Source organism: Micromonas pusilla, assembly GCF_000151265.4.
Source record: "Micromonas pusilla CCMP1545 genomic scaffold MICPUCscaffold_1, whole genome shotgun sequence".
NCBI lineage: Eukaryota > Viridiplantae > Chlorophyta > Mamiellophyceae > Mamiellales > Mamiellaceae > Micromonas > Micromonas pusilla.
The window spans coordinates 1,865,401-1,887,886 of record NW_003315882.1 but is presented as its reverse complement, the minus strand read 5'-3'; the positions used below and the strand labels follow the sequence as shown (position 1 = coordinate 1,887,886).

Sequence of the window (22,486 nt, the reverse complement as noted above, 5' to 3'; positions counted from 1 at the left end):
GCCTCGCGGAGGCGGAGATCGAGACGGGACGCGCCAAGGGAGACGCCGCGTCGCTCACGGCGGCGCTCGACGCGGCGCGGAGCGAACTCCCGACGCTGCGCTCGGACGCGGTCGACGCGAAGCAGACCGCGGCGGCGGTGACCCGGGAGATCGCGGCGCTCGAGGCGACGCTGCGCGACGCGAAGCGCCACGCGGCGGAGGCGAGCGATCGGGCGACCGCGGCGGATCGCGCGAGGGACGCCGCGACGGACGCGGCGGCGGCGGCGGAGGCGACGCGGCGAGACGTCGAGAGGGACGCGAAGGCCAAGCTGGAGGCGTCCGCGCGCGCGCACGACGCGTCGATTCGCGCGGCGAACGACGCGGAGGCGCGCGCGCGCGTCGCGGAGGAGGCGCGCGACGCCGCGCGCGAGGAGGCGGCGGAGGCGAACGCGCGCGCGGAGGACCACGCGCGGCGGCGCGAGGACGCGACGGCGCTCGCCTCCGCCGCGCGCGACGAGGCGACCGCGGCGGTCGACGAGCTCGCGAGCCTCCGCGCCGAGCTCATCGACGCGAAGGAGAGCGAGGCGAAGGCTGCCGCCGCGGCGACGAGGGCGCTCGACGCCGCGGAGGAGGCGACGGCGCGCGTCGCGGCGATGGAGCGCGCGGGAGAGGCGGCGACGGAGAGACGGCTGACGTCGGAACGCGACGCGAAGGAGAAGAGCCGCGACGCGTCCGACGCGCGCGCGGAGCTCGAGCGCGAGCGCGCGGACAGAGCCGCGGCGTCTGTCGCGGCGTCGGAGGCGATCGCCGCGAGCGAGCGCGAGCGCGCGGTGCTCCGCGCGAAGCTCGAGGCGTGGGAGGCGCGCGCGGCGGACGCGGAGCGCCGCGCCGCGGAGGCGACGGAGGCGGCGGCGGCGGCGGCGGAGCGCGAACGCGACGCGCGCGCGAGAGAGACGCTCGCGTCGAAGCGCGCGACGGAGTTTGAATCGCGCGCGGACGCGTCCGCGAGCCGCGTCGTCGCGGCGGAAGCGGCGGCGGCGGTCGCGAAGGGCGCGCGCGACGCCGCGGAGGCCAAGGCGTCGAGCGCGGAGGCTGACGCGAGGCGCGCGGCGGACGCGAGAAGCCGACGCCGCCGCCATCTCAGAGAAGCTCCGCGACGCCGTCCCGAGCCTCGCCGCCGCCGCCTCCGCTGCGGACGCGCGCCTCGAGGCCGCCGCGAAGGAACGCGAGCAGCTCGCGGCGCGCGCGGCTGACGCGGAGAGCCGCGCGGCGGCCGCGGAGGCGACGGCGGCGGCGGTTCGGTCCGCGGAGGACGACGCGCGCGACCGCGCGGCGGCGGCGGTGGCGGCGGCGGAAAAGCACATCGCCGTCGCGCGCGCGGACGTCGAGGGCGCCCGCGCGCGGCTCGACGCGGCGACGCGCGCGAGGGAGGAGGCCGAGCGCGAGCGCGAGGCGCTGCGGGACGAGCTCGCGGGCGCGCGGAGAGAGCGCGCGGAGATGGCGGAGGCGATGGAGCGCGCCGAGGGACGCGAGAGCGACGCGACGCGCGACGTCGAGCGGCTCGCGAGAGAGCGCGCGGAGACGGCGGAGGCGACGGCGCGCGCGACGCGCGACGCTCGCGAGCTCCGCGACGCGCTCGAGTCCGCGCGTCGCGGGAGGGCGGACGCGGAGACGCGCCTCGCGAGGGCGGAAGCGGACGCGGTCGCCGCGAGGGCGGAGACGGAGCGGGCGCGGGCGACGGCGAGGGAGGGGGAGCGAGAAGCCGCGACGCTGCGCGGGGAACTCGCGGGCGCGCGCGCGGCGGCCGCGTCGACGTCCGCGCTGATCGAAGGTCAGGAGAAGCACATCGCGGACTTGAGGGACGAGCTGAAGAGCGCGCTGCGGGGTAAGAAGGCGCGGGGTGCGCGCGAGGCGCGGGCGCGCGCCGAGCGCGAACGCGAACAGCAGCAGCAGCAGGCGGNGAGGACGCGTCGCGCGCCTCCTTCGCCGCGGCTTCTCGCGCCGCGTACGTCTCCTCGACGTCCGCCGCCGCCGCCGCCGCCGCGGCCGCCGCCGACGACGACGACGCCGACGACGACGACGACGGCCGCGGTGGACTGGGCCGCGGCGTACGCGGACATCGACGAGACGTACGCGGCGCGAGAAGCCGCGGCGAAGGAGGCGCGCGACGCGTCCTCCTCGCCCGCCGCCGCCGCCGGCGACGCTTCTGCGAAGGTGAACTGGGAGGTCGCGTACGCGGACATCGAAAAGACGCGCAGGGAGCGCAGGGAGAAGATAACCGCGGCCGCGAACGCGGCTCGGAGCGAGGTCGAGGCGGCGACCCCCACGGGCGCGGTCGCCGGGAGCTTCGACGGCAGCGTCGCGAGCGGGTCCCCGCGCGAGTCGCCGATCGCGCCGTATCGGCCGGCGGCGGTGGACGCGGCGGATCCGACGCCGAGGTCCGACGCGGAGGAGAACGCCGCGTCGTCGAAGACCTCCGCCGCCGCCGCGGGGGCGGTCGTCGAGAGCGCGGAGGGCTCCGCGGCGCTGCTGGACGATTTGTTCCGCAAGCTCGTCGCGCTCGACGGCGACGACGCCGGCGAGCTCTTGTCGCCGACGCGAAACTAGGAAAATGATTAGCATCTAATAATGTATTCACGCGAAGGAAGGACACGTCGCAGCGGCACGAGGTCGCGGGGCGCTCGTTCGTTACATCGAATTAATTAAAACGCTCGAAATAATACCGTTACGAAATATGATAATACTCCGCCGCCGCGGCTCAATTTTATTCAGCCTTCTCATCAGCGGGCTTTTCGTACCCGTCGGACCCGCTCGTGAGATACTTCACGGCGTCGAACTTCTCCCCCTTCGCCTCGCGAATCAACCGCTGGAGCTCCTTCGGCTTCGCGATCTTCCCCGCGACGCCGATCTCCTCCCCCGGGTCGCCGCCGTCCTTCGGGATGACCCAAAGCGGCCACGCGTCCGTGTACCCCTCGCAAAACGCCGCCGGCTTCGTCACGTCCGCTCTCCCCGGGGTGTTCTGATACACGCCGTCCGGGAAGCACTCGACGTAGTTCACGTACTCCATCGCCTCCTTGCCGAGGATCTCCTTCTGCTTGTTGCAGTTCTCGCACCAGAACGCGCCGTACAGACGCGCGCCCGCGGCTTTCAGGGACTTGGCGACCTCGATCGCCTCCGCGCTGGACGCGGAGTCGACGACGTAAGGGGTGTACTCGACCGCGACCACCTTGTTCGGATCTCCCGCGACCGCGGCGGGGACCGGGCCGAGCGCGTTCGCCGCGACGACGGTCGCGAGCGACGCGAGCGACGCGCGCATCGCGTCGCGTCGCGTCATCGGCGACGCGCGGGACGCGGCGGCGGCGGCGGCGGCGGCGGCGGCGCGGTCCGCGGAGGAGGCGGAGACGACGATCGAGGCCGATCGCGATCGCATCTTCGACGCGAATGTGATGAGCGATCGCGAGGACGCCGCGACGGAGGTGGTCTTCGTCGTCTTGGCGCGCGCGGGCGCCGCGCGATCGACGCGCGCGGTCGAGGCGTTGACGGCGAGCGTGAGCGACATGCTTCTGTGCAAAATTCGCGCGTGGGGGGTGCGGCGCGCGTGCGATGCGCGGTCGGGATGTACCGGATAAACTGCAGATACGCTCGAAGCGAGATCCAGCCAGCGCAGCGGAAAAGTTCGTCTTAGCTGCGCGAGAAGGCACCGGCGAATTATTGACGTCTCAGATCCGCGCCGCGGCCCCTCGGCCGAGCAGGCACGATGGCGATGCTCCGCGTCTCGAACTGTCCGTCGCAGGATCTCGCGCTCACGAACTGCGCGTTCGTGAACGCGGCGGACGCCAAGTTCATCCCGCACGCGGAGATCGGCGACGTCGTGCTCTTCGTCAAGCCCCATCCCGACGTCGAGCCCGGCGCGCTCGCGCTGAACGGCGTGCAGAGGAAACTCCTGCGCGTGAGCACCGGGGACACGATCCGCGCGGAGCCGTTCGCGGTGCCGTCATCGCAGTTCACCGCGGCCGGGATGACGCTCGAGCTCGAGTTCACGAAGTTACGGACCGCCGCGGAGCTGAACGCGGTGGGACGGCACGAGGAGGTGCGCGAGATTCGACCGCCGATTTCGTCGCATCCTTCAGATTCTTTCGTCCCCTCCTCGCGCGTTCGAAATTCGATGGCGACGACGACTAGGGAAGGGACGGCCGCAGACGACGACGACGACGACGACGACGACGACGACGACCTCCGCGCGCGCTTCGAACGTGATGAATACTCCTTTCAAAAGCTGGAATTACCATCTCAAGCCAGAACGTTTGGGGCTATGGAGCCCGGCCCTCTAGGCGCTGTTGCGAACGGGTTTTCCTGATTCGAAGCGCGCGCGCCGCCGTCGTCGTCGTCGTCGTCGCCGCCGCCGCCGCCGCCGCCGTCGATCCGCGGTCGCGGCGGTCGTCCTCCTTCTCGTCGCCATCGCGCGACGCGTTCGCGTTCGCGTTCGCGTTCGCGTTCGCGCGCGCCGCCCGACGTTCCCCACGCCGTGCCGTTCGTCGCTTCGACGACTGACCCCCTCCCCGTGTCGCTCAAACGTCGTTCCCTCCTCCCTCCCTCCAGGTGGACGCCGTCGCGCTCGGCGCGGGCATCAAGCGCGTCTTCGCGTCGCAGGTGTTCACCGTGGGTCAGAAAGCCGCGGTGGAGTACTGCGGGAACAACTACCTGTTCACCGTGTCCTCCATGCTCGTCGCGGACGTCCCCGAGGGCGTGACGTCGTTGCGAGGGGTGTTCACCCCGGACACGTCCGTCGTCTTCGCCGCGGCGCACGGCTCCGCGATCAAGATCGTCGGCCAAAAAAACGCGGCGGTGAACTCGAACTTGTTCAAGACCAAGGAGTTCTCGTTCGAGAAGCTCGGGATCGGCGGCCTGGACAAGCAGTTCGAGGACATCTTCCGAAGGGCGTTCTCCTCGCGCGTGTTCCCGCAGTCCGTGGTGCAACGCCTCGGCATTCACCACGTCAAGGGCATGCTGCTTCACGGCCCCCCGGGCACGGGGAAGACCCTCATCGCGCGACAGATCGGTAAGATGCTCAACGGCAAAGAACCCAAGGTGGTGAACGGGCCGGAGGTGATGTCCAAGTACGTCGGTCAGTCCGAAGAGAACGTCCGCGCGCTCTTCGCGGACGCGGAGGCGGAGTACAAACAAAAGGGCGACGACAGCGATTTGCACATCATCATCTTCGACGAGATCGACGCGGTGTGCAAAGCGCGCGGGACCACGGGGGGCGGCACCGGCGTGCAGGACAGCATCGTGAACCAGCTTCTGACGAAGATCGACGGCGTGGACGCGCTGAACAACATTCTTCTCATAGGGATGACGAACAGGAAGGACATGCTCGACGAGGCCATCTTGCGCCCGGGGCGCCTCGAGGTGCACATCGAGATCGGCCTGCCGGACGAGGCGGGGCGGAACCAGATCCTCAAGATTCACTCGATGAAGATGAGCGAGAACGAGTTTTTGGGGCACGACGTGGACCTCGCGGATCTCGCGCGGCGAACGAAGAACTTCTCCGGCGCGGAGATCGAGGGTTTAGTCAAGTCCGCGGTGTCGTTCGCGTTGTCTCGGCAGGTGGACTTTCAAAACTTGGGCGCCATGGAGATCGACGAGGACAACGTGAAGATCGAAGCCGCGGACTTCGAACGCGCGCTCGGGGAGGTGCAGCCCGCGTTCGGGGCGAGCACGGACATGTTCGAGCGCTGCCGTCTGAACGGGATCATCTCCCCCGGGGAGAAGCACGAGAAGCTGCATCACACGTGCAGGGCGCTGGTGGAGCAAGTTCGCGTCTCGCCCAAGACGCCGATGTTGACGTGCCTCCTCGAAGGCGCCGCGGGGTCGGGGAAGACCGCGCTCGCGGCGACGCTCGCGATCGGCAGCGAGTTCCCGTTCACGAAGCTCGTCAGCGCGGACACGATGGTGGGGCAGTCCGAGATGGGGAAGTGCCAGGCGTTGGCCAAGGTTTTCGAGGATGCGTATAAATCGCCGCTGTCGCTCATCGTCCTGGACGACATCGAGCGGCTCCTGGAGTACGTCGCCATCGGCCCGCGGTTCAGTAACGTCGTCTTACAAGCGTTACTCATCCTACTGAAACGCCAGCCCCCGGAAGGGAAGAAACTCCTCGTCATCGGCACGACGTCGCTGCCGCACGTGTTCGAAGACATGGGACTCACCGCGACGTTTAACGTCTCGCTGCACTGCCCGCTGCTCGGCGGGGAGGAGGGGAAGAAGGTTTTGTCTCAGATCGGCGCGTTCGAGCCGCACGAGCTGGACGCCGCGGTCGCGCTGCTGGACGAGCAGACGCCGATCAAGAAGCTGTTCATGCTGCTGGAGATGGCGAGGCACGGCGGCGGCGGCGGCGGCGGCGGCGACGGCGACGCGGAGGACGGCGGGAAAATTCCGCTCGAACGGTGGATCGCGTGCATGGAGGATCTGCACGGGTGAGTCAGGGTTCGCGGCGCGGGGGGTCTCGTAGACGTGTTTGTTTTCCTAGCAACGGCGTAGAGCGCGCGCGCGTTCTGTTGTGCTGTACCGTAGTCGACACTCGCGAGAGACGTCCGCGTCCGTCTCGCGCGCGCGGTGAGAAAATAATGCTTTGAAGAATTACACCACCACCGCTACAGTACTGGAGAACGTCCGCCGTCTCGTGGGCGATCGCGCGACCGCCCCTTCGCGCCCGCGCGGTTCTCCCCTTCTATCGCCAAGAATTACTTTTTGAACTGCGGCGCGAGCGAGCGAGATGGTTCGGGGGAGGCGCGCGTCAGCGAGGGAGGGCGAGGCGAGCGCGCGACGACGCGCGAACCCTACGAACGCGACCGCGGACGGGACGAGAGCGGCGGGGGGGCGCGCACCAGCCCGGTGAACATGCCGTTCACCGCCCCGTAACCGACGCCGAACACGACCGCGCCGGCGCGCATGAACTGAGACGAGAGAGGAGGAGGAGAGGAGGAGGAGGGAGGCGCGAGGCGTCAGTCGGACGGCGCGCGCGGACGGTCGACGAAGCGATATTTAGGAGGATGAGCGACGAAGACGAGACGAGACGCGCGGGGACCGCGGTTCCGCCGCGCGGGGACCGCGGTTCCGCCGCGCGACGACCGCGCGGCGCGCGTCCGCGAGCGCGCACCGAGGCGAGCGAACTGCCTCCGTAGGGACCTCCCGACATCGTGAGCGTTGTCGCGACCGGCGGATCGACCGAGGCGCGCGCGCGAGTGATCGCCGACGCTTCGACGAAACAGCCTCGCGACGCGATCGACCGATCGATCGTCCGCGCGGTCGGCGACCGCGACCGCCGCTCGCGCTCGCGTCGGATGTTTAAACTGATGAGGTGTTCGGGCGAGGGTTCGCCGCGCGCGGGCACGACGCACCGCGCGCGGGCATCGAACCCCGCCACACGCGATCTCCGCGTCGCGTCTTCGCTCGCGAGGAACCGATCGTCGCGCCGGCGAGGACGCGAACGTCGCCGCGCAGCGCGGCCGCGCGCGTCGAGCACTACTAGCGTGGTCGGACGCGTCGACGTTTTCGATCGGCGATGTTCGCGGTCGCCGCTCGCGGATGCGGCTCGCTCTGCGCGCGATACGGCGCCGTCGCCGCGCGCGTCGCGCCTCGCGCGCGCGTCGTGACGTCGAGAGCGCCGATCGAGATCGTCGCGCGCGCGGACCCGGCCGGCTTCGCCGCGCGCGGGGCGTCCTCGTCGTCGGTCTTGTCCATCTCGACGACGACGACGACGTCGACGTCGTCCGCGTACCCTCGGACGGCACGACACGGCGTCCCGGGCGCGCGACGCGGCGCCGCGCGCGCGGCCGAGGGCGGCGGCGGCGGCGGCGGCGGCGGCGGCGGCGGCGGCGGGGCTGGCGGCGGTAAAGGCGGCGGCGGAGGAGGAGGAGGAGGAGGCGGCGGCGGAAGCGGCGGCGACGGCGCGTCGGGCGGCGGCGGCGGCGGCGGCGGCGGCGGGTTATGGGCGGCGTACCTCCGCGCGCTCGACACCGCGCCGCTCCTCACGAAGTGCTTCACGAGCGGCGTGCTGAACGTCTTCGGCGACGTGTTCGCGCAGTTCATGTTCGAGGACGCGGCTCGGAACGGCTGCGACTGGAGACGCGCGGGCGTCTTCGCGCTCCTCGGGTTCGCGCTCGTGGGGCCGTGCCTCCACTTCTGGTACTCGTCGCTGTCCAAGATCGTCGCGGCGACGGGGGCGGTCGGCAACGCGTCCGCGGGGGTCTCCCTCGCGCTGGATCAGCTCGTGTTCGCCCCGAGCTTCCTCGCGGTGTTCATCGCGTCGTTGTTTACGGTGGAAGGCAACGCGTCCGCGGTGCCGGCAAAGTTGAGACAGGATTGGGCGAGCACGGTGGTTACCAACTGGAAGATCTGGGTGCCGTTTCAGTTCTTGAACTTCCGGTTCGTGCCCGTGAACTTGCAGGTGCTCGCCGCGAACGTGATCGCGCTCGCGTGGAACACGTACATGTCCTGGGTCTCGCACAAGCCCGTGGAGGAGACGGTCGCGAGGAAGTGAAGTGAGCTTTTAGCGGTTGTTTGTCAACGTATAACGTCGCGTCGCGTCGTTCTCTACGGTACTCGATCGATCATCATCGCGCCTACGCGGTCGAACCGGAGCAACTCGACCCCGCGCCCGCGGTGCACCCGAAGCAGTGGTTATCCACCGCGAGCTTCCGCCCCACGAGCTCGTCCAAGCTCGCGACGTCGAACACGCTCAGGCCGCCGTCGCCGCCATTCCCGCCTTTCATCGGCATGTCCAGTTGTTGATTGAAATCGCAGTCGAACAGACGCCCGTCCCACGACACGCTGACGAGGTCGCGGCACATCACCCCTTCCGCGGCGGCCGGGTTGAAGTTGTCCACGAGCAGCTTCATGTACGCCTCGGTCTTTCCCTCGCGGTGTAAGTAGTCCGCGAACCGTTTGATCGGCATGTTGGTAAGCGTGAAAAGTTTCGAAAACTTCACGCCGTACGCGTCGCCCAACTCGCTTCTGTACGCGACGTCTAACGTCTCCTGGCTCGGCGGTAAGAACGCGCCGCCGGGGTTGTACATGAGGTCGAGCTCGAGGTCGGTGCCTTCGATACCGTAACCGACTTCGTTTAACCGTTTCAACGCCGCGATGGAGCGCTCGAAGACGCCGACGCCGCGTTGCGCGTCCGTGTTCGCCTCCGAGTAACACGGCAGCGACGCCACCACCTTGACGCCGTTCTCCGCCAAAAACTCCGGCAGGTCCTCCTGCCCGGGCTCGTACAACACCGTGAGGTTACACCTGTCGATGACGTCGAGCCCTCTCTGCCGCGCGGCGAGCACCAGAGGCCGGAACTGCGCCATGAGCTCCGGAGCGCCGCCGGTGACGTCCAGCGTCTTGATCGCGCTCTTTTTTTTCGACGCGTCGATCAACTCCACCAGTCGCGCCGCCACCGCCTCGGACATGACCTCCTCTCTGCGCAGCGGCGATGACTCGACGTGGCAGTGCGAGCACGCTTGGTTGCAGTACAGACCGATGTTGACCTGGAGGATCGTCGTGGGTTTACGAACGAGCGCGGACGCGCCGCGGTCGACGACGAAGGCGTCGAAGTTCGGGACGTCGAGGCCGTCGAGCGCGCGGCGCCTTCGCGCGCGCTCCTCCTTCGTCAGCGCTCTCTGCCCCTCCGCTTTCAGTCGCTTCGCCGCGAGCTTGAACTCCTCGTCCGTCTCCATCTCTCTCAGCGTCTCGGGGACGAGCGAGCCGAACGCGGAGGAGGACGAGGAGGAGGAGGAGGACGACGACGACGACGGCGCGTCGGAAGGGGCGCTTCGAGATCGCACGTCGCTCGCGACTCGGCGGCGATGGCGACGCGACGCGGAGGAAACGCGCGGGGTCGTCGCCGCGGAGGGCGCGGCGGCGCGCGACGCGAGCGCCGCGTGCATCGCGGCGTGGGAGGTCTGAACGTTGTCCGCGTCCGACGCGTGCTCGGCGCGAGGGACTGTCACGACGAGGGCGGACGCGATGCATTGAGTTGCGAACACGTCATCAGCATCGTCAGCACACATCTTCAAAACTGGCACCCCCATCTGTCGTGGCACGCACACCTGTGGCGCACCCGGGGACGGCGTCGGAGGCGGATCCACCGCGCGAGCGCGCGCCGGGGGAGCGCGAGAGCGCGAGCGAAGCGCCGCGGCGTTCGAGATGCCCGCGCACACGCTCGCGGAGCTGAAGGCGCGAGGACGCGGAGGAAGAGGCGCGGGCGGGAGAGGAGGCCGAGGCCGAGGCCGAGGCGGAGGCGGAGGCGGAGGACGAGGACGAGGACGCGGCCGCGGACGAGGGGGAGCGGACGACGCCGGCTTCGCCGCGTTCAACGGGGACGCCAGGTGCGCGAAGAGCCTCGCTCGCGACGACCAGAACGACCGCCCGCGACGCGTGAGATCCCTTCGTTCGTCGATGCGATGCTGCTTGTTGGCACCCCCGAGCCTGCCCGACCAAAAGTTTCTCTCTCTCTCTCTCTCGCAGGAAACTCGCGCCGTCGCCGGAGCGCAACCCGTGGACGCACGCCGCGGGCCTCGCGGCGGAGAGAACCATCGCGAGCCCGAGGACGGTCGCGGCGTCGTGGGCGCGCAAGCAAGAGGAGATCGAAGACGTCGGCGCGTTGATGCGGTACGAGGCGGAGCGCGCGAACGAGAGACGCGCGGACGAACGAGAGAAGACGAAGGCGGCGGCGAGAGAGGCTGGCGCGGACGTGATCGATCTCCTGAGCGACGGGGACGACAACGGCGCGGATGTTGCGAAGGAGAAGCGGCGGCGGGAGAAGCGGAAGAGCGCGGAGGGGGAGGAGGAGGAGGAGGAGGAGATGAAGAAGAAGAAGAAGGCGGCGCGGCCGCCGTGGAAAGAAAACGGCGGTCGCGCCGCGGAGGAACTCGCCGCGGCGCGGCGACGCGCGGCGATCGAAGCGTCGAAGCGCGCGGCGACGCGAGGCGGCAGGAGCGGCGGCGTCGGTCACGGTCACGGCGACGTCGCCGCGGGAAGCTCCGGGGGTAACCCGCTGTGGAATCCGGCGCGGTACGTCCCGCCTCCGCCCGGCGCGGGCGGCGTCTCGGCGTCGGACCTCACGCTCTCCACGGACGAGGTCGCGGAAGTTCGAGACGTGAACGGGAACTGGTACCCGTGCAACGCGTGCCTTGACACGGGCAACGGCGGGTGCACGCTCATCGTGAGGCGGACCGCGATCCGCATGGGTCTGTGCGACGGCTACGGGAATCCGCTCGCGGGCGGGCGAATGCGGTACGTGCACGTGCGCGGCGTCGTCGAGGGGGCGTCGGAGAAGGTGCCGACGACGACGATCGAGTACCGGATCAAAGGGAAGACGATGATCGTGGACGCGGGGATCACGGGCGCGGAGATGGGGTGCGATCTGCTCGTGTCCCGGGCGGAGATCGCGCGGTTCGAGGACGACGGGTTCACGCTGCGCGCGCGGTGAGGAAGGACGAGGACGAGGAGATCAGACGTAGAAGACGACGACGCGACGTCGAACGCGGAAATTTATTACGAATTCGCTGCTAATCCCTTCGTGGCTTCTGCCATTGCGGCCCGTCGGGCGCCCCCCCACTTCCCCCCGCGCGTTTATCCCCCACGTTCGTCGCCGCCCCTCCGCCCGAGCCGTTCTGCGTGCCCGCGAACGCATACGCGCCAAAGCTGACGTTCCCGCCGCCGCCGCCGCCGCCGCTCGCGCCGATCGCGGCGGCGGCGGCGTTTTCGTCATCCTCTGGCATGTCGAACACGCCGTTGTGCATGTCGAGCGCGAACCGTATGCACTCGTAGACCTTCTCCGCGTTGTTCCGAATGAAAATCGAGTCGGACGCGTCGTTCCAAATCTCCGCTTTCAGCACCGCGAGCGACTCGGGCGGCTTTTCGCTGAGAATGTCCAACAGACCGTCGCGCGCGATTTGAAACTTCGGGACGTGGTTCCCAAACTTCGACATCCTCGCCGCGGCCATGTTCTCTCGCAGACGATCGAGCGCCTCGTAGATGGCGTTGTACTTCCCGTCGTCGACGGCTTCCTTCTGCGCCGGCGGCGGTTCCTCCGCGGCCGCCCCCGGGGTCGGCCCGTAACAGTACGCGTCTAGGTCCTCGACGGTGTCGAGCGCAGGACCGACGCTCGCTCTGCCCGCGGCGGCTGCGGCGCCGGCGGCGGCTTTCCCGCCCTTCCCTCCCTTCCGCTTCTCGCTCCGCGCGGCGACGGCTTCTTTGATCGCGAGGTCAGCCTTCTTGTTCGCCGCGTCCGTGGCTTCGTACCGGTTCGCCGCCGTCTTCGCGGCGACGGCGAACGGCAGCGTCGCCTTCGCTCTGCCTTCGTACAACTCGCGCGCGTTCGCGTCGTTCCTCTTCACCGTGGTCACCGAGCTCGAGTACGGCCCGCCGTTGTCCGTCCGCGTCGTGATCTCGTACAGGTAGTTATTTACCACCATCCACCGCAGCAACCGCTCGACGTCGCTCTTTTTCATAGCGCTGCACGCGCCGTATCCGCGCGCGCGGTCTAACCGTTGCGACTTGATCGCCATCGATTTCGAGCCGCGCAAGACGTCGATGATGAGCGTCATGCTTCCGCCTTTGCCGCCGATGCCGGAGACGACGTCCGCGGCGCCTAGAGCCTCTCGCGTCACGTCCCTAACCTCGAACACCGCGCCCTCGTGCTTCGCGACGCACGCGTCGCACATGCGCCCGCACTTTTGAGAGTCGAACGTCTCGTTGAAGTGACCTAAAAGAAGCGTCCGGCGGCACTCGCACACGTTTTCGCAGTACGAGACGAGCGAGTTCAACGCGCCTAGGTTGTTATCCAGCACCTCCCGCGGCGCGTTGTCCTTCATCGCGCTGTCCATGAGCATGCTCCGCGCCTTTTGCGCGTCGCCGTACGAGTAGTACAGGTAACAGAAGCTCTTCGCGCCGTCGCGTCCGGCGCGGCCGCTCTCTTGATGATACGCCTCCAACGATTTCGGTATCGAGTGATGAAACACGAACCGAACGTCCGGCTTGTTGATGCCCATCCCAAACGCGACCGTGGCGCATATGATGCTCACCTGCCCGTTGCTCCACTGTCGCTGGTTGTACTCCCTCTCCTCGCCCATGCCGGCGTGGTACGGCACCGCGGCGAGGCCTTTCGGAAACCGCTTGTCCGCGCGCGGTTTCGTATGCAGCGCCGCCGCCACCTTGACGCAGTCGTTTTGCGAGAAGCAATACACGATCCCGCACGCGACCCTGCCGTTCCTCTGCGTGAACTTCTCCGCGATGATGTCCTTGATCTCGTCCACGGTCTTCTTCCCTTTTTTCCGCACCTCGTACATGATGTTCGTGCGGTTGAACGTCTGAAAAAATCGCGCGCACCGCTCCAGACCGAGCTGCCGCACGCAGTCGTCCTGGACGCGTTTCGTCGCCGTCGCGGTGAGGCCAATCACCGGGACCTGCCTGAACCGATCTTTCAATATCCGAAGCGCTTTGTAGTCTTTCCTGAAGTCGTGCCCCCACGACGAGATGCAGTGCACCTCGTCGACGACGATTCGAGCCAGCATCCCGCGGCCGTGGAGCGTCTCGAGCGCGCGCATCAGCTTCGGCGACCGCGCGACTTTCTCCGGGGTGAGATACAACAGCTTCAACCCGGGAGGGTTCGAGTACAGCTGCGAGTACGTCGCGTCCTGGGCCGCCTGCCCTTCGTTCTCCGCGCTGCCCAACACCGCGGCCGGGATGTTCATCTCGCTCAGATGATGCAACTGGTCTTGAATCAGCGACACGAGCGGGGAGATGACGACGGTGACGCCGGACGAGATGAGCGCCGGGAGTTGGTAACACAGCGACTTCCCGCCGCCCGTGGGCATCAACACCAAGCAGTCGTGCTTCGCGAGCGTGCAGTTGATCGTCGCGAGCTGCATTCCGCGGAAATCCTGCGCGTTGAACGTGTTTCGAAGGACCGCACGACACTCGCTCGACCACTCGTACGTCTCTTTCGACCATTTTTTGATCTCGTGATCGACGAACGTGCAGTCCACCTCGGGGATGGACGCCGCCGCGTCCCCGGGCGCCGCGGGCGGGCCGTCCCACTGCTGCTGCTGCTGCTGCTGCTGTTGGTACTGCTGATCGTACCCTCCCCCCATTCCCCCGCCGCCGCCGTTGTACGGCTGTTCGTACGGGTTGTAGTTGTTGTTTTGATACGACGGCCCCGGCCCCGGCCCCGGCCCCGGCCCCGGCCCGCCTCGGTACCCGCCGCCGTCTCCGTACATCCCAGACCCGGGCGGCGCCATCCCGACGCCGCCGCCGCTACCACCGCCGAGGCTCCCTCCCCCGCTCGAGACGTTCACCGCCGCCGCGGAGACGAACCCTCCGTTCCCTACTCCGCCGCCGCCGCCGCCCGTCGCGCGCGATTCGATCTCAGACCCTTCCCTCCGCCGCTGCTCCAACGTCCGCCGCTCCTTGTTCGTCATCAGCGTGTCGTCGTCGTTCAGTTGGTAGTCGATCTCCGCGAGCGTGTCCTTCAGCGCCGCCGCGTGCGCGCGGAGCTGCGCGCAGTCTCGCAGCGCGCAGCCGTGCTCGCAGCGCCACTCGAGCCCGGAGCCGTCCAGCGGCGGCGGCGTCGCCGTCGTCGCCGCCGCCGCCGCGGGCTGTCGCCGCGGCTGTTCCGGCCGAGGCTGCGGCTGCTGCTGCTGCTGCGTCCGACCGCCCATCGCGGCGGGCGCGGGCGCGGGCGACGGCGGCAGCGACGCGTTCTGCCGCCTGACCATGTCGTCCAGGTCGAGGTTCATGAGGAGCTCGTCGTCCAGGTCGTCGTCCGACGGCGGCGGGGAGTCGCACAGCTGTACGAACCGCGCCGGCGGCGGCGGTTCGTATCGGCTTCGGCGCGCCGCGGGGGGGGGACACACCCCAGCGGCCGGCGGCGGCGCGGGGGCGCGCGCGTTCGCGCTGCCGTCGCGTCGCGGCGACAGCGCGGCGGCCGCGCGCGGGGCTCGCGACGGCGGCGCGGTCCCCGACGGCGGCGCCCGGCCGACCTCGCATACCTCGCGCTTCGTCGTCGCCGGGTTGAGGGGTGCCACGTTTTCGAGACTCATCGTCGGTCGCGCGCCGGACGTCCCCGCCTTGGCGCCTCGCGCGCCGGGGGGGATCGGCCGGCGCAGGAACTCGAGGCCGCGCAGCGCGGCGCGGTCGACGTTCGTCGCGGGCGAGAACACCGCGCCGGTCCGGGGTTCGAGGCGGTCCGCGTACGCGAAGCTCATTTTGAGATCCGCCGCGACAGCTGCCGATGGAGCCTCGCCTCCTTCCCCAAGCCGTCTCTTCCTCTCTCGCGACCTCTCGGCTCGCCCTCGAATCACCGCGCGGACGCGACGCGCATGCGCGGCGTGCGCCGGGGCGGCTCTTCTCGCCGGACGTTCGCGCCGCGCTCGCCTCGTAGTGCGTCGCTCGCGCGAGATTTCATCGCGTTTGAAGCTCATGGAACTCGACCTCTACGCGCCGCGCTTTCGTCCTCAGCAGAGGGGAGGTCTTCGGCGCGGGCGGGCGCCGCGCGTCGCACCCGCGGACGCGCGACGCACGACTCGCGGCGCGGAAACGTCCTCACGAACGCGCCGGATCGCGACCGCGCGCTCAAACCCGCGCTCGAGGCGCTCGCTTCGTCGTCCACCGCGTCTTCGTCGCGCGGATCCGAGCAGAGGGTCGAGCGCGTCGTCCTGTCTCCGTCTCCAGAGGAAAAAGACGGGCGGACGGCGTCATGGCGGACGTCCTGTTCCCCGTGTACAACAACTTCTTCATCGGCGCGTACCAGGCGTGCGTCAACGAGGCCGCGGAGATGACGAACTTGTCGGGCGCGGACGCGATCGAGCGCGACTGCTACATGTACCGCGCGTACATCGCGTTGGGGAGCTACCAGGTCCGTCGCGAGGGATCCGTTCGAGCTCTTCTCTCCTCTCGCCCGCTCGTCGTCCCTACCTACCCCCGCGGCGCGCTGACGATCCCGCCCCTCTCCGCCCGCCTTGGATCGAAACAGATGGTCATCGACGAGATCACGGACGAGTCCGCGACGTCACTGCAGGCGATCAAGCTCCTCGCGACGCACGCCTCGCGCGCGCACGAGCGCGAAGACTGCGTCGCGCGAGTCACCGAGCTCCTCGCCGATTCCGCGCTCGCGAACAACCCGTGGCTGCAGCTCTCCGCGGCGCTGATGCACGCGGCGGACGACAACATCGTCGAGGCCATGAAGTGCTGCCACACCGGTCTGTCGTTGGAGCTCATGGGTCTGATGTGCCACCTCCTGATCAAGATCGACCGCCCCGAGCTCGCGGCGAAGCACCTCGCGGCGATGCAAGCCGCCGACGACGACGCGACGTTGACGCAGCTGGCGACGGCGTGGGTGAACCTCGCCAACGGCGGCGGGAAGATTCAAGACGCGTTTTACGTGTACCAGGAGCTCGGGGATAAGTATCAGTGGACGTCGAAGCTGCATAACGGCAGCGCGGTGTGTCAGATGGCGATGGGGAGGTACGACGACGCGGAGAAGGACCTCGTGGAGGCGATCAACAAGGACAGCAAGGACCCGGACACGCTGCGGAATTTGGCGGTGTGCGCGTTGCACTTGGGGAAGCCCACGACGCGGTTCGTGAACCAGCTGAAGACGCTGACGCCGCGGCCGGCGGCGATCGAGCAGCTGGAGGCGCTGGAGAAGGCGTTCGAAGTCGCGAACGAGAGTTACGCGGCGGCGCCGGCGGAGGTCGAGGCGTGAGGGAGAGGGTCTGCCCGCTGCTGTGTGCGTTGTAAAAATTCTTCTCGTGAAACTACGTGAAACCGAGCACCTCGTCATCGCGCCATACCCACTCGCGCCGCGATGGCGGCGGCGTCCACGCCGCCGCCGCCGCCGTCCGCGGACGCGCCCGCGCCTCGCGCGAAAAAAACCGCGCTGGATTACATGCTCGGCGGGAACTCCGTGAAGACGAACGGATACCTCGCCGCGTTCGCGTCGAACGCGCCGCTTTTGCGCGCGCTTCGTTCCGACGAGGCGTACGCTTCGATAATACGAACGCACGGCCTGAAGAAGGAGATAACGGAAGCGTCCGCCGCGTTAAACCGCGTGAAACGATGCATCGAGCGACTGACGTCTCACGACACGAGCGCGGGGGGCGCGAAACGCAAAGACGGCGCCGGCCTGTGCTTCGTGGACCTGTGCAGCGGCAAGGGCTTCCTGTCGATGCTGCTGGCGTGGGAGTTTCCGAAAGCGAAAGTGCTGCAGGTGGACAACGACGACAACCTCACGCGATTGGACCACCTCACGTCGCTCCCCACCATCACGTTCCATCGCGAGGACATCTACTCCGAAAACGCGCAGAAGCTCGTATCGGACGCGGTGCGCGACGCCGCGTGCGAGGCGTGCGTCGTCCTCGGCGTGCACCTGTGCGGCGAACTGTCGCGGAGGGCGGTGACGCTGTGGCGCGACTCCGGCGCCCACGCGCTGGTCCTCGCGCCGTGCTGCCTCCCTCGCCGTCGCCGCCACGACGCGTTCGGTTTCCACGTGAAAGATCAAGCGCGCGCGATGAAGGTGCCGTCGTATCAGCTCTGGTGCACGATGCTGTACGGGCTGTTGCCGCGCGAGAGTCACCACTGCGAGATGTGCGCGGACGACGACGTCGTCGGTCCCTTCGGGACGTTCGTCTGCGCGACGAGGAAAGGCGCCGCCGGCGTCGACGCGGGACGCGCGGAGGGCGCGGTGCGGCGCGGGATCAGGGCGGGGCGGGAGGCGAGCAAGTGGGTCATCTTGCGCGATGGATGATACAGTAAGACGTCAACTCGATGGCATGGATGGATTACAACAGAACAAAAAGCAAAAAAGTTCACGCCGTCTGGCACGCGTCCGAACACGCCGCCCCGAGCGCGGTCTTCCAGTCCGTCTCGTCCACCCACGGCCCGAACTGAATCGCGTCGTTCGCGTTCCCCGCCTCCGGGTTCGCGCCGCAGCCCTGGATGTCCCCCGGCGCGCTCAAGTTGGTGCGGAACGACCCGTTCGGCGTCCGGCGGTTGAGTTTTTTCGTCCAGTGCCGGTTGTACAAGTTGAACCCGCCTTTGAGCAACACGAGGTGCTTGTACCCCGCGTCGTCCAGGGCTTCCAGCGCGGCGACCGCGCGCTGGCGACCGTCGCTGCAGCACACGATGATCTTCGCGTTTTCTTTATCAGGAAACGCATTTTGTACGTCCGTCGCGAAGTTTGGGTTCAGCGTCTTATTCGCGAACACCTTCGCGCCCGCGGACGCGTCGAAGCGATATCCGGTGGACCGTATCAGCTCGATCGCGCGCACCTTGTGCGGCCCGGATACGACGACGGTCTCGAACACGCCGCCGATCGTCCCGGGCGGCGGGTTCGGGAACTGACCGAAGAATTCGATCTCTTGCTCCGCGCGGACGTCGACGACGTCCCAGTCGTCGTCCCACAGCGTCCGCGCTTGTTCCACGTCCGCGACGAATTCCTCCCCCGAGTTGAACGCGTCTGTCGTGTCGTCGCGGGGAGACGCGGAGGGCGACGGTCGGCGGGCGGCGTGAGACGGCCGCGACGACAGACGCGGGATGATGTGGACGACGCGCGGCAGCAGCGCGAAAGGTGGAAGAAGACGAGACGCGCGTCGCGAGCGGGTCTGAAGACGACGACGGGACGACGCGAACGACGGGTAGAAACACGTGACACACCGCGCGTCATCTGATCGAACTTCGCGTCGCCGTACTCGGGAGCGAACGCGACGGAGACGTGCTGCGGCAGCGCGCGCGCGGTCGCGGCGCGGGCGCTCGCGCGCGAGACGCGAGGCGCGGCGGGGGTGGGAGTGGATACCCTCGGGGCGACGCGTGCCGCGGCGGCGGCCATGGCGCGCGTGGGAGTGGCCGAGAGAGATGATAACGAAAAAACCACGTGGTGCGTTACGACGCTGGCTGACGAGGCGGAAAGTGCGCGTGCGTCCGACCACCTCTCCTGGGGGACCTCGCTCACTTCGCCGCGCGCGTCGACGTCGTCGCCGCGTCGTCGTCCGTCATGTCCCCGCGAGATCCCCCCGCGCCCGGGCAGTTCACGTTCGTGAAGAAGGAAGATCGCGGCGACGAAGCCGACGGAGCGAACGTCAACGCGGCGCTGAGGCACGCCGGCAAGGCGCTGCGAAGCGAGATCGCCCAGAGCGACGGGCAGCTCGCGTCCGACTTCGAAGCCGTCCTGCGCGGCGAGGCCATCTACCTCCCGCACTTCCACTGCGCGGCGAGGGACTACGCCCTCCTCGCGTCGCTCGCGAAGGATCTCGAGGAGCACGAGGCCGCCCCGGGGACGGACGACGCCGACGCCGCCGGCGCCGGGGCGGGCGGGATGGTGAACTGGAGCAAGCACCTCAAGCACGAGAACCCGACGTTCAGCGCGACGTTCCAATCCGTCGTGGACGCGATGGCCGCGCACTTCGACGTGGACGTGTACGCCACGCGCTTAAACTTCTACCGCGACGGCACGGACTGGAAGCCGTTCCACCACGACTCGCACGCGTTCGGCGGCAGAGAGAAGCGCGAGGATTTCACCATGGGCGCGTCGTTCGGCGGCGAGAGAGAGCTCGAGTTTCTTCACGAGCCGAGCGGCGGGACGTTTACGTTTCCGCAGAAAAACGGGGACGTCTTCGCGTTCACGACGGAGGTGAACAAACGGTTCAAGCACGGGGTGCCAAAGCTCACGAGGGGGATCGGCGGGCCGAGGTTCAGCATCATCGCGTGGGGGCGGCGAAGGAGTCTGAACGCGCGGAACGGCGGCGGCGCGGGCGGGGAGGTCAGAGAGGAAGGCGAAGCCCGCGCGGGGAGCAGCGGGAGAGGGAACGCCGCGACGACGGCGCCGGCGCCGGCGGCGACGGCGCGCGCGACGGAGAAGACGAACGAGCTCGTGATGGGCTCCGGGGAGGTCTCCGAGTTGATTCGGTCGTTCCTCGCTGAGGAGAGCGCGAAGGCGTCGACGCGCGGGGGGAAGCCGGGCGGGGCGCGGCGGATCCCGCCGCCGCCGCCGACGCCGACGCCGACGCGCGCGGTTTCGAAACCAAAAAAATCCACCAAACCGCCTCCGCCGCCCACCGCGGGGAGCGCCGCGCTCGCGTCAGATCTGCGACGAACGCTCGGCGAGGACGCGTATCTCGCGCTGAGAGACCTCGCGCGCGCGTTCCAGCGCGGGGAAACGACCGCGGCGGCGTTTTACGACGCCGCCGTCGCGGTGGACGTCGACGTCGTGTTGCGCCTCGCCGCGCACTTGCCGGACGCGAGGAAACGCGCCGAGTTGCTCGAGGCGCACGCGGCGAGAATATCGTAGCGCGACGACGTGAGATGGCGCGATAGAGATATAGATGATGAGAATAGATGAATGTAGTAGTCAGGGTAAACAACGTGCGCGCGTTATGATTGATGCGATGTGATGCGACGCGAGCGTCGCGCGAGACGTCCTCTCTCGTCCTCCGTCGCGACGGCGCCTCAGTCGGACCCCTCGAGGAGGGACGACCAGCGGTTAGACGTCGTCGCGGACAACAGAATCTGCAGCTCCGTGCCCTTCTCGACGAGGCACCACGTGCTCTCGTCGCCGTGCACCGTCCCCGCGAGTTTGCCGTCGATGATGGTCTCCCCGAAGACGTCCACCTTGAGCGAGTTGGCGCCAAACTTCACGGCGAGGTCCTTCTTCGTCGCGGGCTTCGCCAGCGTGATTCGCACGATGATCTCGTCGTCCTTCATCTCCCACTTCCACTTCGTGTCGCCGCTGCCGCCGTCGATTTCGCCCATGTCTTGGGGCGGGCCGCCGCCCATGCCTCCCATGCCGCCCATCATGCCTTCCATGCCTCCCATGCCTCCCATGCCTCCCATGCCGCCTCCCATGCCTCCCATGCCGCCCATCATGTTCTGGAGGTTCGCCATGTCGCCGCCCAAGCCCGCGGGGCCCGCGGCGCCGGCACCGCCCATGGATTTCTGTTGAGGGAGGAGGGAGGGATGGGGCGAGAGAGGAGAGAGATCTGGGTCAGCGGACGCCGCGATCGGAGGAGGGAGCGAGCGAATCGCGACCGCGGACGGAACGAACGATCGATCGCGGTGGGGAGCGTTCGCGATCTGGTCGGTGGCGGACTGGAGGCGCGCGCGCGCGCACCATCATCTCCTCGAACTTCTTCATGTCGAGGCCGGACATGTCGTCCTCTTCGCCCTGAGATCGCGCGCGAGGGGGGATGAACGGATCGATCGGGGTATGGGCTCGGTCAGCGGATCCGTTCGATCGAGATCTTCGCGCATGGCGTGGAGTGCCTAAGAAGGACGGCGACGGTCGATCGATTTCATTTGACGTTCACGATCTCGACCGAGGGACGAGGCGTCGCGCACCCCGGGCGCGGCCGCGGTGTCCGCGGTTTCCTCTTCCTCGAGAGGCGGCATCTCCGGGTCGAGCTCTTCGATCTTCGGGGGAGTCATTTCGTGCGTGCGGGCGTGCGTCGACGGCGATCGAGTGTGATCGGACGCCGCGAGTGGCGGCGGTGTTTTCGTCGAGGTTCTTCTCGAATAAGCGCGGCGCGCCAACTTTGATCTCAGTCAGAGCACTGCGGAGTGCCACGGTGGGCGCGACGACGGACTAGGACTGGACTCCTGGAGCGCCTCTCACAGCTTCCCGCCCTTCTCCTCGAGCACCTTCGCGAGGCTCTCCCACTTCTCCACCGCCTCCGCCGGCACCTCCCCGCCCTCGCCGGTGCCGTGCAGCACGACCGTCATCATCGTCTTCGGCGTCGGCACGGGCACCGTCCCCATGGGCGCCGCCTCCTCTCCGAAGAACCGAATCGCGTAGATCTTTCTCCCGCCGCGTTCGCTCCTCGCGAGCGCGACCTCTCGCACCCTGGACAGGAACAGGTGCGCCTCGAAGGTCTTGTCGTCGCTCGCGAGCGTGCAGCACGTCCCTTTCGCGCCGAGCTCGGCGAACCGCGGGGTTTTCGGCCACGGTCGCACGGACTCGAGGATGCCGCCGTCGCCGACGACGATGAATCGCGACGGAACGTCCGCCAGCGTCGCGCTCGCCGCGACGATGAAGTCGACGAGCGCCGCGTTCTCCTTGTCGTCGCACGCGCCTTCCTTGTCGCAGTGGAACACTTTCTCCGCGTCAAATCGCGCGCGCCACTCTTTCGCCCAGTCCGACGGCGGGAGGTCCGCCTCCGCCGCCTTCGCGTCCGCCGCGGCGGCCGCGACGACGACGCTGACGCGGCGAGATCCCGACGCGCGCGCTGAATGATAATCTTGTTCGTTTCTTCTCCGCGACCGCGGCGCCGCGGAGAACGGCGCGCGGACGTCGCGGTTCGACGCGCGCGACCGCGGCGCGATCGCGATCGCGCGCGGGGAGGAGGATAGCATCGCGTTCGTCATCGTGCGCTCGCGAGATGGGCGCGGCGCGTGCTGCCCGCCCGAACTTCTGACATCAACCGTTCGCTGACGCGGGAGAAGAGAAAACCCGCGCGAGATCTGATCTTGC

General features: G+C 68.5%; 13 protein-coding genes across 13 annotated transcripts; 8 read left to right on the top strand and 5 right to left on the bottom strand.

Annotated features, from left to right (window-relative positions):
- Positions 1-632: 632 nt before the first annotated feature.
- On the top strand, positions 633-2,245 carry MICPUCDRAFT_61776 (uncharacterized protein; the record flags this gene model as incomplete). The annotated part of the gene is given in 2 exon segments (XM_003055707.1): positions 633-1,091; positions 1,093-2,245. Coding segments are annotated over 2 exon segments (1,612 nt in total), but the record flags the coding sequence as incomplete, so codon positions are not given.
- A 468-nt stretch (positions 2,246-2,713) lies between these two features.
- On the top strand, positions 2,714-3,664 carry MICPUCDRAFT_61775 (uncharacterized protein; the record flags this gene model as incomplete). The annotated part of the gene is given in 7 exon segments (XM_003055706.1): positions 2,714-2,791; positions 2,793-2,984; positions 2,986-3,229; positions 3,231-3,242; positions 3,244-3,274; positions 3,276-3,281; positions 3,283-3,664. Coding segments are annotated over 7 exon segments (945 nt in total).
- A 56-nt stretch (positions 3,665-3,720) lies between these two features.
- MICPUCDRAFT_31131 (uncharacterized protein) lies at positions 3,721-6,557 on the top strand. The gene is made up of 2 exons (XM_003055705.1): positions 3,721-4,069; positions 4,579-6,557. The coding sequence occupies exons 1-2, from the start codon at positions 3,737-3,739 to the stop codon at positions 6,454-6,456; spliced, it is 2,211 nt and encodes a 736-aa protein (XP_003055751.1). The 5' UTR covers positions 3,721-3,736; the 3' UTR covers positions 6,457-6,557.
- Positions 6,558-7,864: 1,307 nt separating this feature from the next.
- On the top strand, positions 7,865-8,494 carry MICPUCDRAFT_6011 (uncharacterized protein; the record flags this gene model as incomplete). Its single annotated transcript, XM_003055704.1, has 1 exon — positions 7,865-8,494. A coding segment is annotated over one exon (630 nt), but the record flags the coding sequence as incomplete, so codon positions are not given.
- A 106-nt stretch (positions 8,495-8,600) lies between these two features.
- On the bottom strand, positions 8,601-9,701 carry MICPUCDRAFT_12335 (uncharacterized protein; the record flags this gene model as incomplete). The annotated part of the gene is made up of 1 exon (XM_003055182.1): positions 8,601-9,701. The coding sequence occupies one exon, from the start codon at positions 9,699-9,701 to the stop codon at positions 8,601-8,603; it is 1,101 nt and encodes a 366-aa protein (XP_003055228.1).
- Positions 9,702-10,170: 469 nt separating this feature from the next.
- On the top strand, positions 10,171-11,455 carry MICPUCDRAFT_50759 (uncharacterized protein; the record flags this gene model as incomplete). The annotated part of the gene is made up of 2 exons (XM_003055703.1): positions 10,171-10,352; positions 10,492-11,455. 2 exons carry the CDS (start codon positions 10,171-10,173, stop codon positions 11,453-11,455), a joined length of 1,146 nt encoding a protein of 381 aa, XP_003055749.1.
- Positions 11,456-12,377: 922 nt separating this feature from the next.
- On the bottom strand, positions 12,378-14,120 carry MICPUCDRAFT_12297 (uncharacterized protein; the record flags this gene model as incomplete). Its single annotated transcript, XM_003055181.1, has 1 exon — positions 12,378-14,120. A coding segment is annotated over one exon (1,743 nt), but the record flags the coding sequence as incomplete, so codon positions are not given.
- Positions 14,121-15,724: 1,604 nt separating this feature from the next.
- MICPUCDRAFT_43870 (uncharacterized protein) lies at positions 15,725-16,732 on the top strand (the record flags this gene model as incomplete). Its single annotated transcript, XM_003055702.1, has 2 exons — positions 15,725-15,883; positions 16,001-16,732. The coding sequence occupies 2 exons, from the start codon at positions 15,725-15,727 to the stop codon at positions 16,730-16,732; spliced, it is 891 nt and encodes a 296-aa protein (XP_003055748.1).
- Positions 16,733-16,834: 102 nt separating this feature from the next.
- On the top strand, positions 16,835-17,773 carry MICPUCDRAFT_50756 (uncharacterized protein; the record flags this gene model as incomplete). Its single annotated transcript, XM_003055701.1, has 1 exon — positions 16,835-17,773. The coding sequence occupies one exon, from the start codon at positions 16,835-16,837 to the stop codon at positions 17,771-17,773; it is 939 nt and encodes a 312-aa protein (XP_003055747.1).
- A 3-nt stretch (positions 17,774-17,776) lies between these two features.
- MICPUCDRAFT_50755 (uncharacterized protein) lies at positions 17,777-18,859 on the bottom strand. Its single transcript, XM_003055180.1, has 2 exons — positions 18,682-18,859; positions 17,777-18,484 (listed from the first exon to the last, which is right to left on the bottom strand). The coding sequence occupies exons 1-2, from the start codon at positions 18,851-18,853 to the stop codon at positions 17,835-17,837; spliced, it is 822 nt and encodes a 273-aa protein (XP_003055226.1). The 5' UTR covers positions 18,854-18,859; the 3' UTR covers positions 17,777-17,834.
- Positions 18,860-19,018: 159 nt separating this feature from the next.
- Positions 19,019-19,768, top strand: MICPUCDRAFT_13069 (uncharacterized protein; the record flags this gene model as incomplete). Its single annotated transcript, XM_003055700.1, has 1 exon — positions 19,019-19,768. A coding segment is annotated over one exon (750 nt), but the record flags the coding sequence as incomplete, so codon positions are not given.
- Positions 19,769-20,334: 566 nt separating this feature from the next.
- Positions 20,335-20,949, bottom strand: MICPUCDRAFT_50753 (uncharacterized protein; the record flags this gene model as incomplete). The annotated part of the gene is made up of 1 exon (XM_003055179.1): positions 20,335-20,949. The coding sequence occupies one exon, from the start codon at positions 20,947-20,949 to the stop codon at positions 20,470-20,472; it is 480 nt and encodes a 159-aa protein (XP_003055225.1). The 3' UTR covers positions 20,335-20,469.
- A 581-nt stretch (positions 20,950-21,530) lies between these two features.
- MICPUCDRAFT_50752 (uncharacterized protein) lies at positions 21,531-22,380 on the bottom strand (the record flags this gene model as incomplete). Its single annotated transcript, XM_003055178.1, has 1 exon — positions 21,531-22,380. The coding sequence occupies one exon, from the start codon at positions 22,378-22,380 to the stop codon at positions 21,628-21,630; it is 753 nt and encodes a 250-aa protein (XP_003055224.1). The 3' UTR covers positions 21,531-21,627.
- Between the last annotated feature and the right edge of the window lie 106 nt (positions 22,381-22,486).

Excerpts from the sequence above, each read along its gene's own strand:
- MICPUCDRAFT_31131 (XM_003055705.1), top strand. The coding sequence starts at position 3,737 with ATGGCGATGCTCCGCGTCTCGAACTGTCCGTCGCAGGATCTCGCGCTC. Across the intron at positions 4,070-4,578 it reads CGGTGGGACGGCACGAGGAG|GTGGACGCCGTCGCGCTCGG; the intron begins GTGCGCGAGATT and ends CCCTCCCTCCAG.
- MICPUCDRAFT_50755 (XM_003055180.1), bottom strand. The coding sequence starts at position 18,853 with ATGGCCGCCGCCGCGGCACGCGTCGCCCCGAGGGTATCCACTCCCACC. Across the intron at positions 18,485-18,681 it reads GTTCGATCAGATGACGCGCG|ACGCGTTCAACTCGGGGGAG; the intron begins GTGTGTCACGTG and ends ACGACACGACAG.